This window comes from Mycteria americana, chromosome 11 (genome assembly GCF_035582795.1).
Source record: "Mycteria americana isolate JAX WOST 10 ecotype Jacksonville Zoo and Gardens chromosome 11, USCA_MyAme_1.0, whole genome shotgun sequence".
Classification (NCBI taxonomy): domain Eukaryota; kingdom Metazoa; phylum Chordata; class Aves; order Ciconiiformes; family Ciconiidae; genus Mycteria; species Mycteria americana.
The window spans coordinates 26037808-26050331 of record NC_134375.1 but is presented as its reverse complement, the minus strand read 5'-3'; the positions used below and the strand labels follow the sequence as shown (position 1 = coordinate 26050331).

At 37.4% G+C, this 12524-nt stretch overlaps 1 protein-coding gene across 1 annotated transcript; it reads right to left on the bottom strand.

The window, feature by feature from the left end:
• Positions 1-1957: 1957 nt before the first annotated feature.
• Positions 1958-4374, bottom strand: SELENOK (selenoprotein K). Its single transcript, XM_075514382.1, has 4 exons — positions 4228-4374; positions 3553-3643; positions 2699-2779; positions 1958-2054 (listed from the first exon to the last, which is right to left on the bottom strand). The coding sequence occupies exons 1-4, from the start codon at positions 4244-4246 to the stop codon at positions 1958-1960; spliced, it is 288 nt and encodes a 95-aa protein (XP_075370497.1). The 5' UTR covers positions 4247-4374.
• Positions 4375-12524: the final 8150 nt, after the last annotated feature.

Below are 12524 nucleotides of genomic sequence, written 5' to 3'. Positions count from 1 at the left end.
AAAAACCAACCCCCAGACAAAACGCAAGAACAACGGGAAGAAACCCCCATCCTGAAATGGGGTAAATTAGAGAAAAGGTAGTTACTGTTTGAAAGAAAATAACTCTTTTGTGTTAGCACTCTGTAGTTGAGTTCACTACTTTTTCCTTCCCGTAATAAAAACAAAGTCTAATTTTATTGAAAAAAGTCTTACCAAAATTTGTACAGCAAAGAGGCTTACACATTTGAGCAAGTTTACAGTGGAGAAGGAAGTTGTTTCAAGAGGCATGTTATAAAACTCATTATGGGCCTTAAGGAAGTGAGTTTGTATAAGGCAAGGATTGTAAAACAAAGTAATTCGTAAGTTGCATTTTTAAAGTGTTTTTTAAAAGAGTATCATTACTGTCATAAACATACAGCAAGGTACAGAATGTTAGTACTGACATCAATAGAGTAAATACAAAACCCATTAGGAAGCGCTGCTTTAAGTTTGACTCTTGAGGGACCTTTGTATCAAATATAAATATGTATTCTTCCCCTTTTGAAAAGAAAAGGGCTTACTGAACTTTAGACATTTTTTTCTAAAAATGATGAGAGAGTCAGCCTTGTGACAAGCCAAATATAATTTACTTATTACTTTGCAACTACAGTAAACTATTCAGAAACTATACAAAGACTTCAGACTTTAAAGACATATTTAATAAAACTGCGGTTCGGTTACACTGGATCCTTGAAGAAGGAGTTCCCAGTACAACTTCATTAATCTGCTTGTATCACAGAACAGTTTCCAGTTAGACATACACATTCACAACATTCAAACTCATTTGGTCCACCACTAAACTCTTATTTCATCTTGCCAATGTGTACGCTCTTTTGCCTGCCTCTTCAGCAGGTGTTTACCTAAAAGATAAAGTAATTACAGAACACTTAAAAGACAACAAGGCCTTTCTTTGCAAGAGAAAATTACGGAAGTAACGATTTTAAAATAAAATTGTTTTTAATTTATCTGAGACATACTAAAGGATTGCAAACTTCTCTTCCTAAGCAGATTACACACTGCCATTATTACCCAAAAGCCCTCCCCACAGCCTTTGCTGGCCTCGTGTCTAGTTGAAAAAACATCCAAATGAAAAAAAAAAAAAGTCATGGGAAGAAGCTTATGCTTTTTTTAGGGAACTGAAATAGTGGTGTATGTGTTTTTTGGAATATGAACTTTTTCCTATGGGACTTATAGGTATTAACCACCTGCATGTGTGTTTGTTTTCTTGTAACTTTTGTTGTGGTAACAATGGGATTCATGAAAAAGGATTGTTTACTTAAGTCTTAAAGTAAATTAAACCATATTATATATACATTCAGTGTTAGATGAAAATCCCACCAGCCAAAGTACTAAACAAAATAGAATTAAGGTTCAGGCAGCTGTAAGAAATTTAAAGACCAGGGTTTTTGCCCCCCTCTTTAAGCAATTCTGATTTTTATGCTGAACTAGAATTCAAGATTTGCATAGCTATATCACTGTAGCAGGAAGAAAAGATTTTTACTAATCATCTTTTAACAACTTTATTAATTTTCCTTCTTTTCTATTGATAAGTATGTACTTTAAACAAAAAAACCTCACGTGTTGCATGATAACTATTAGAAATGCAAACAAATTTTGTCACTACTGATCTGGACAGGACTTGAAATTAGCAGCCAAAAAAGATGAAAAGTTCTAAACAGTTTATCAGCTGCATTCAAAAATCTTTGCTACACTTTGTATATCCACTTCTATGCAATTAAAAGTAGAAGCTCACCATTTCTGAGCCAAAAACCTTTTAACAACCCTGGTCCCTTTTTTCCGCCTTTACTGAAAGTATCTAACTGCTTTGATTCTCCTCCTGTTTTGCAAAAGGATGACAAAACACTCCATTCTACCTTAACCTTCAATTATCATTGTTACTTAAAAAAAAAGTTCAAAGCAGGATACAGCAGATTTGGAATTACCTTCCTCATCCACCTCCAGCCATTGGTGGTGGACTGGGGCCTCCACCCCAGTGATTTATTCGACCCATCCTACGGCGAGGATGTGCTGGAGGCCTGACATGAAAGCAAGAAAAACAACATCTATTCAATCGGCATTAAACTGTTAAACTAGAAATATAATAACACTGTCTCTAAATGGTAGTAATTAGGAAGTTAGAACCTCTGGAAATGTTGTTTGGGTTTCATGTGAAAAGCTGTAACAAAAACCCCCAACCCCACTTCCATGAAAATTCTGTTACACAAACTGTTCTAATTACTCCTGTCTTGCAAGAGAAAGCTACAGCTAACGGGCTTTTACACAGTCCTACAAAAAAGTTAGGCAAACCATTAAGAATAAAGAAACACAGTAACTATAGTGTTTATAAAAATGATCTGTAGGTAATCTAATACATGAAATGACTGATTTAGTGTAAATCAAATGCTGAGTGTAAGCGAGTAACAAAGGAATTTCAACAAAGATTCATATTGTCTATTAGGCAGGTTTGAAAAATTGTTTCGGTGAGAGTTAGACTATACTGTTATTACAAAGCTGTATATTGTTATCAATGAGTTTCAGACAAAATACCGCAGATAAACATTTTAGTCTTCTTACATGATCCAATTCAATGCAAATCACAACTGTAATCTGAATACATTATGTCATTTTGCTAAGATAGGAAAAAAAAAAAATCAGGACTAGTTTGAATATGAAAAAATACCCTCTTCCATCATTGTATCCTGAATAGGAGGAAGATGTGTAGCCTCTTCTTCTTAAATCTGGTTGAATAATGCTCTGGAAACTGAAAAATAAAGCGGGAGTTAGGTGAATTGACTGCTAGATATAGTTTCTGAATTTTTGGATTGCAAGATAATAAATGGCCTGAAAAACAGTAAGTAGTGTTCAGGAATGAACAATGTATCTGCTCAAGCTTATTGTTGTTTAATAAATCTTGGCAATTTTTCTCCTACACACGAAGATAAAATCTGAAGTAATTCCAAATTACAGTAAGGCTCAAACTATAAAATCTGTTTTTCTGGTAAATAAAGTGCAAGAAATGCATAAAGTATAAACCTGTAACTGAAATAATGAAAGACTGATAATACATCAAAAGAACTTTTCGTTTCTTAACTGGCTTTGATCTGGGGCCATAAATTTGTGATTACTGCTGTGTGATTATTTTTACATAGCCAGAATCTATTGTCACCAGTAGAAATTCTCCAAATAATATCTTAATGATTTGATCAGCTATTAGAAACTAGCTGTTTAACAAAAGTATATGCTTTTTGGTTTTGCAGTATTAAAATGGAAGAAATGTAAGAAAACTAATTTGAACTGCCAGCAAGTTAGCAAACCTTTTCATAACCTTTTCTTTTTATTAAATATATTATAGTGCTTAATAACCAAAGCCACATAGTTATAGTAAAACATTCACATATGCTTTGGTGACAGTAGATATGGAATGCTAAAGAGTAAATCTGGCATTTTTATTGTTGTGTTACTGATAGCACTGAGTAGCTTCTACCTGTGACAAATCTAAGATAAAGCTCATCAAAAGAATTCATGTCTACTTACAAAAGAACCACAAAATCTGCTATCGACCAGAAGAAATCTGTTATAGATGACAGACGCCAAGGAGCCCGGCTCTGGTTATCCAAAACTTGTCCTGCAACATATCAAGATACAAAACAGCCAACGATGTTTAATATGTGACACTGTACAGTATATTACACAAAAACATATCTGCTGCGTCTAGAACTTGCAAACAGAATGGAGAAACTACGCGTCACGGGCAACGTAGCAAATTTCATTCCCTACAGGGATTGTGCAAGTACTTGAGATAATCGGATCACCACCGCCAAACGGACGCTGTGTCCAGGTAAAGCTACAGAAAAACACCAGCACGGTCTCCCTTTCCCTGTATGTGGTTAAGCTGCTTCTCTGTTACGCTCCCGACGTGTCCTTAAAAAAAAAGTCCTGAAAAACTGTGGAGACGCGCGTAAGGCTCAAACCCGGGCCGCAGAGAAGCGTGTGGATGTGGGGTCGATTCGGCAGCGACAGTGGCAGCGGGCGAGACGTGCCGGGCCCTCCCGGGCCGCGGGGGTGCGCGGAGGCAGCGCTCTGCCCAGCGCAGGCCCGATGCCCCCTCCCCCCCCCAGTTGTCCCCCACTCGCTACCCAGGCTCCAGCTCGTCTATCGCCGCCCTGCTGAGGGGCAAAGGCGCGACCACTGCCCCCAGCCGCCCCTCACCGTTGGAGATGTACACCATGGCTGCGGGCCGCGGGCGCTGCCCCCTCAGCTGCCCTCAGCCCCCTGCGCGTGCGCGGGCGGGAGGCGCATGCCCAGAAGGGCCGCTGAAGGCGGCGCCCTGCCGTCCTGCCGGCTCCTCGCTTCCGGCTGACGGGGCTGAGGGAACGGGCCGGGCCGGGCCCTTCTTTTCCTGGTTCCCTTGTCACTGTAATCGTAGCGGCACGCAGCCTCCCTCGTAACGGGGCGTGCCTCTCAGCAGCCCCGCTGGGGGGCCGGCCGGCGTTCAGGTGGGGTGTCTCCTCCTTCAGGGCGGGCTGTTCTGGTTCACTCATAAAATGTATTTGTTTCAGTAGTTACACGGCTGTATGACGCTGTGTCAGAGCTTCTGTACACGATAAGCCTATGGTTTTACCAACGGTAATAGGAAACAATACCCGTAGTTAGCAGTAGCTTTCATAAAGTTACATGTTCTTAGTAGTCTTCCATAGTTAACTTTTGCTGGATCTCACATACAAGCTAGTGCTTTTGTCCTTTATCACCGCCTCAGTTCTCTCTAGTTGTGGAAGGGGCCTCGGCCATTCCTCTGGTTTTCTCTAATGGAATATTAAAAGTGATAACTCACTGTAGTAATGTCAGAAATATGACCACGTGCAGATACTTGTTTAAAACTTCTCTCCAAAGGGAATTTTTGTTCCTTTTATGTAATGACAGGTATGTGTCTATATATTCCCATTGTGTTGGGAATGTTCAGCCCAAAGTTGAGCATTTGTTTTAATTTATTTTATTTTTATAAAAACTTTGCCCTTCGAATAGTGGCTAGCATTTCTTCTTGTGGAGAATCCATGCATGTAAAATCAGAGGTAACTGTATAGCTATATACACAAATTTAATATAATGCCTTCTTTCTTTATTAAACTAAACTCGTAGGGAAGGGATGTGTAATTCTGCTGGGAAACAGCAGTAAGAAAAATGAATATAAAAGTATTTTAATACTGCCTTTGCAAGACCTGTCTTTTCTTAGCAACTATGAAGTAAAGTCTTTTGCTAAACCTCTTACACAAGAGTGTTGTCTGAAGTTGAAAGTGTAGTATAATATGTCTCTGACAATGTAATTGTCCCCTAGTAAAGAAACTGTTTGCAACTGACAGTTGTTTATAAATGTTTGATGCTCCAGAAATAAACTCTTGCTAACAACTGAAAGCAGTTGTGAAAGAAAAGTATCTGTAACAACATATATAAAATAAATATTTATCTTTAATATAAGAGCTAGGTAATCTACCGCTCCATAAATGGGGAAATACAAAAGTGTTGAGAAAATAGCAGGCACTACACAGTGCATAATGGGCATAAATGCAGGCAGTATGTTAAAATTATTCAGGGACAACATCCATCCTTTTTGTTAATGAGCTGTGTTTATAATGATTTTTTCAAATAATAGTCAAGTGCAGTCAGATCAGTTTCAGTTTACAAATTGCAAAACAGCCTACATAGGTATAGAAGAAAAACAGAGATTCAGTTAGTAAGTCATTTGAACATTGTTTTTAGATTCTCAGTGAAACTAGATAAATGGAGCTATAAACTGGAAGAAAGAAGTATTGGTGTACTTTTAATTTATGGACTGCATAGTAGATCTGATATTGTGTGTTAGGTGATACTGTTACATAAATACTAACTTTATATGGAAAGTGGAAACATTACTTTAAAAAGGTATTGTCAAATAATAGGAAAGTAGCAGCACTCAAGGAAAGTATATGACAAATGCATACCTTTGTATTAGTATGCTAACGTGAAAATGATGTAGTCTTGTTTTTAAGTAATTTTCATAAATATACTTTGTTTTCTTTTCACCAGGCTTTGAGACAAAACAGCAAATTATCTTATGTTTAAAGAACTATTGCACAAGTTGTAGATACAACATTTATCAAGAAGAAAAAAAGAGGGAGCGTGGCAATGGGAAGGTAACGGTGGTAAGTAGAGATAAAGGAGGTATTGTAAATTTTGTGATGTATTGAAAACACACACAAACTAACCCTTGCTAGTATAAAAACAAACGTCACAGTCCAAACTTTTCACTGTAGTTTAGACAAAAACATAATAGTGAACCTGAATACAAGCAGGTAATTATTCCACCTGAACTCATGCTCTGTATGCAGTTGATGTTGTCCTGCATGAATTAATGTAATAAGAATTTGAACAATTCATTCCCTTCTGTAATGTATTATCTTTCAGAGGGAATGTGTGATCATTCCATGCAGAAAGGAACAATGTATTTTTTGTTTTTCAAATGACAAAAAAAACCCCAAACCCAAACAACAAAGAAGATGGTTAGTGGTTTCTTCAGTTTTTTTTTTTTTTTTAAAGTAAAATCATATGTGAGATAGTCTTGGTTTATTTAATAATAAAGTAATAATAAGTATTGTCTTAGTGCCCTAAAATTATATAATAACAATGCAAACTTTCTCTGTGAAATGTATTTGTGGTGAATGAAATTAAAGAAATAGACTTTTTAAATTGAGATTACGTGTGTGTGTGTGTGTATTCCTAACATAGTTATATTTTTCCAAGAAAGCATGTCCAGATACTTAACAGTGGCAAAATAACAAACCATTGCATAAAATGGTACATGAAAGTTTTAGTCTTTATAACTATTTTTTGAGTACTTACATATGCATTATCTATTTATTTCCATATTTAAGTTTTAGACATGAAAATGTGAGATTTAAAAGGCGTGGTTAAAAATCAATGGTAGCATTACATTATCAAGCTTGCTATCCATCGGCCTGTCCTTGGGTCAGGAATGAAGTAGAGAAGAGGAATAGGAAAACAGTTGTTCATGTGCATTTGCAGTTTATGATGCAGTTGGGGCAGCAGGTATGGACATGAGCTCCGGTGGGAGCTCATTTCTGGTAGCGACGCAGCCCTGGCATCCCACTCTGAGCAGCTACTCCTTCACAAAGGGCAGGGCGGGTGTCTAGGGGTTGCTAGAGTCCTTCAGTGGCCCACCCCTCTGCTTCCAGTCTGCATGCCCGATGCTGGGAAGTTCAGAGGACCGCAGCAGCAGTGCTGCACTTAATGAAAACCAATAGGAGAAGGCTTTTGAAATTCAGCAACAGAAATACAGAACATTTGGGTTGCCCTTCTGAAGGTGGGTACCGTGAGGAATAGAGCTGGGCAGTCATTAATGCGTAAGAGCTAAAAGTTAACATGTGTCATTTGGAAACTGTGGAGATGTGATCGTTTTGATGGTAGGCAAAGTAAATATCTGTATGGTGCCATGAAGTGGCAAGTAGTGTAGGCCATATATTAAGGTAAGTAATTGAAAAAGACCAATACTAAATGGGCTTTTCATTTTTTTTAAAGCAATCTGAACTCTCAATGGGATACCTTCTGTTTTTAGGTGGTTTGGTTTTTTAGGTTCTATTCCAGATGTAGTTTGATTCCTTGTGAATTGTGTCTTTGCATATCAATACCTAAGTGCTGGTGTCCAAGCAACATATTACTATGTTTTAGTAACTTTTTCTATTTTTTCATCAAAAGTAGCAGAACCACGGGTCAGCTGTTTTTATAGCATTTTATATACTAAGGGACGACCTTTTAGGTGTGATGCAAGAGAATTAGAAAATTGTGTGCATAAGGAAGTGGTGATACAGCATGAACAGGGCTTGTACTCTCTAAAATTTATGCTACATTTTTAATATGAAAGTAAACTTTTAAAGATAAAATAGTTTTGAATTAAAAGCTAAACTGGGGAAACTTGACCCTGCCCTGAAGAGGAATTGCAAACTGTTGGCCACATTTGAATAGCAGAAATAGAAAAGGCATCTTTTTTTTGCTGTCCTATAGTTTTTTCTCATAGTGATTATCATGTTGCACCATCACATAATTTAAATGGAAACATTCAAAACTTAATTTGGACTAAAATTATTCATAGAAGAGTTGATCGTCATATAGTATTTGTCTTATGCATACACATTTAATACTGTATGTATTAGAGTGAGAAGGTCTTCTAAACTCCAAATTACAAATGTAGAATGTTCATTGCAACATAAACATAAACTTCAGAGAATACTTCACAGGATTCTATTTTTTAAAAGCTTTTATAAGAAAAATTAATTTGCTGTTTGTGGAAGAGCTGAAACTCAGTTCTTGGAACTAAATTATGTTGATTTAATGTCAGAATTTTAAACAGAACTTACCCGTTTAAGTGAACTTCAGTTCTGAATAATGGATTGAAGACCTAATTTTTTTATTCTTTGGTGCCCCAGAGAAGGATATACTTGTGTACTGTGGGGTTTGAGTTAAAGATATCTCGTGCAGATTTCAACTGGAAGATACATTTTGCAAAATCAGCAGCTCTGATCTCAGCATAAAATCAAGTCAATAAAATAAGGACATAATTCTGTGAACTGTTTTTTCCCCCTAGCTGGGAGAGAGACTGGATGTTCCAGTAACAGAATTTGTCTGCAAATTTTTTTTTTATACCATTTGTTGATATCTGAATAACAAACATGATGAGGCTTTAGTGCAAAATTACTACAGTTAACAGTCTGAAAGCAAATATATGCTGGAGGAATGCCAAAGGACTGTCTTGTGATTATTTAGATATTTCTTTAGATAACAGCATATCCTTATATACAGAAAGCCGTAACTGTCTGTAAATGTCATGTATTCTTCTTAACAACAAAGACTTCAGCCCTCCATAGAATGAAATCGGCCCTCAATTTAAAGTTGTATGAGTCTAGAAAGAAACTTCCACACTCCTCTACGCAGAGTGAATAGTGTGCTAAGTTTTCTCTTCAGGCAGAAAGAGAGCATGTTCAGTAACTGGTGAAACCACCTGACAACGGTGAAGAAATACTCGTGTTTCATGCCTGGTTATTGAGTAGTGGTGATACTTTGAATATCCATCAGGTGGCAGTGTAAGTGTGAAATAACGCTATCTGCTTTGTTTGATTACACGGCAAACTTTCTACCCAGTTAGTCATAACAGGTTTGGATTCTCCTTTATATAAGAATCCTTAGTCCAGTGCCACTGGACACCTATGTAATGCATAAGTGGCAAATTCTTACTGGATTAAGGACCAGTGTTGAATACAGAGATGTATACCGTTTGGGGAATTTGTTAGAAGTCTCATATTGGTAGGATCTTGGGTAAAGTTGGAGAAATGCTTGTATGTTCACATATGATTATTATATAATGGGAAAGATTGGGGGTTTTTTTGGTTGGTTGGTTGTTGTTGTTGTTGGGTTTTTTTGCCACGGTTAGTTAATCTGGGAAGAAGCTGAGAACTCGGCTGTGGACTAGCAGACTTCCAACTTCGTTAGTGGTACTGTTAGAAATTTTTTGGTGTAAATGAAAAAAGGTGAACATAACTAAGTGTAATAATTACCTTTTGAAGTATAGTAGGTGGGAAAAATAATGATCATCAGATGGGTCAACTGAAAATAAAAATTGCATCCTCAAACCTATGCAGCAAGTTAATGGCAAAGCCTGAAATAGAACTGACTTGCTTATTCTCATACCTGTGTTAATTTCTGGAGGATATGCTTTCATCTGTCAGGTAGAGGAGACAAAAGCAATCTTAGACTCTTTTACTATTTTGGTTTAAGGCAAATATCCTTTGCCTTGTTGTGCTTTCTGCTAATGCATGAGAATTTCATTTCATGTACCCGATGAGACTGGATTGTGAATGTATACACACGCACAGTGCCTGCTTTTGCATGTTTTTCTTCCTCCTCTTTTTCTGAACTCATTTAAAAATAATGGGCTTTCTGTTTAGTGAAAAGGAAAATTTAATGCAATGAAATTTGAAGAATAAATGTTCAAGCTAGGGATTATCCTTCTTCATTACTGTTCTTACATTTGTAAATCCTATTTGTAAAGTTAGCTTGTAAGCACACCTACAGATTTCACATAGCTATTCCCACTTCCCATATTTTAATTTGATACTGAAAATGACATCATTATCCCGTTGTGGTATCTTTAGAAATTAAAAAGAATGATTAACCAGAGGAATGGATTTGTTAAGACAGGTGGTGTGATGTGGATGTTGGCTTTTCTGCCAGACAGCCCACAGACCAAGGCACTACATCAGCTGCAGGTGACAATGTGATTGAACTGATGTCGTAGTCTTCTACTGTGATTTTGGTCTTATCTGCATGCAAAAATTTGTTTGTACTGATTTGTTTAGCACTATGGTACAGCAAAGCAGGGAGAGGTGTTTTAAAGGCTGGGAAAAGATAAATGTGTTGAAGAAAAAAATGGCATCTCAGAGTGCTGAAGAACGGTTTAAATGCCAGGCATTATCATATCTAAGTAAACCTGGTTTTGTTCAAAAGGTTGGTTAATAACCCATTTTACATTGAATGTGTTCTCTGGGGCCTGTTAAGGCATATAGTGTTTCTGTTATCTGTGAAAGCTCTGTTAAATGTTTGGCATACATTAGGCTGTCCATTTAGGTGATAGCTTGGTTATGAATACATTCCAAGGAGGAAAAAGGCTTTAGCTTGCTGATGCTGTGGAGCTGCTTGTAGGTAGCTGGAACTTTCTTACCAGCCACCTGGTGGGAGAGGTATGGGCTATATGACTGAGAAAACTCATATGTGAAAAGTGGGAAAGGAAGCTGGGAAGTCTTGCATTCCAACAAGGCACTACTGCTTGTCTTTCATCTTTATTTTTGTGTCTGAGACGACTACAACACAAAGTACATAATGGAATCCTCTGGCCTCACTGATGTTCAGGTGAGCCTTGTGTGGGCAGTGCCTCATGGGATAGCTGGGGCAGGCGTGTGAAGCCACAGCTGGAAAGGTATTAGATTTTAGTAGGAGTGACTTTTGGGAATGTCTGTGCTGAAGGATACATGTTTCTGAAAAAAAGAAGCATGAATCACTCTGAATATTTTTTAAGGTCTTATTTTCTCATTTGTATGCATGTAGTTTTTGTTAGAGAGCTGGCTGCTGTCCATTGTACTCCTACACTTGGTTTAGTGTGGTTGGTTTTATCAGAAAGTTTCTGTCCCACAGCCTAATCCAGTTCTACTGAACATCGGTACTATCTCCAGCTGTAGGTCTTGGGAGACTTGCTGAATATTTATGGACTGAGATGTTTATACATGAATTATATTTCTTGGTTATGTTAGTCCTTTTAATATAATCAGCACTCCTATTGCTAAATTTTTACATATTGTTAAAGAACAAAGACAAACTCACCTAATTGTTTCTTACTTCTCATATACTCAACTGAAATGGCACTTGTCCCTGAAAATATAAGCAGCTAGGGTATAGACAATGTTGTTTTCTGCTGGATATGCATCTACACTGATGGTTGAGTGAACAGGAATGTTTCTTCTTGATGCATATTTGCTTTACTGTATGTTTGGAGTTTTGTGTCTGCATTTGGAGTCTTGTGGTAGGCACTTGAACATACTACTGTTGTGATAAGAGTGGATTCCCTCCTGATGAACCAAGGCTGAGATTGCACAGCAGCTGGAGCACTCCTGCAGTGTTGACACAGGGTTATTAGCTCTCTGTTCATATGCTGTGCACACTGAGGACTGGCAGCTGGCATGAACTTTGCTGCTGGTAAAGATGTAATGTGGAATGCAGTCCTGGAATCATACCAGATTTCAGCAAATGAAACCTTGTTTTTTCCCTCTTTGCAGCATAATGGCCAGCAATGTAGACTTGTTGATGGAAATTGTATACGACAAGATTAACATAAATTTTGAGAATGTCCATTACTGCATTAGAAAGGGCAATACAAGTAAGGTGACAAATTAAACAGAGCTCTAACTGTTGCTGGAGGCATCTCTGATACTTGATCTACAGCTTTAGCTGTTGAAGTTTCTTTAACTGTTTCAGACTTAACAGCCAAGGTTAGTTAAGGTACTTGTCAGAAGTAGATGGATGAAGCCAATTCCATAATCTATTTGGTGAATAAAACAGTGATGTGATAATTGATACATTGTTCTGAAGAGCTCTTATGGTTGTGTCGGAGTATTAATATCAATTTTTGTCTTCTGAAAAGTTATTATTTTAATGGAATATGTTAATGCAATTGAAAGATCCTTTAAATGGGCGCAAGCAGTGTAGATATTTAAAAAGCACGTAGTTATGATTTGTTAGGGGATGTTTGGGAAGATGCGGATGCTGTGAAGCCTGGAATGGGTGCTGACATGATGATTTTGTAGACGTTTTAAAAGCGCATTGTGTTCAGGTTGCAGCATTCTTACTCCATTCTTATTGCTCCTGATTTTGATGTTTCTCTGTATGCAACATTGCCATTCTTGGTTTTACTG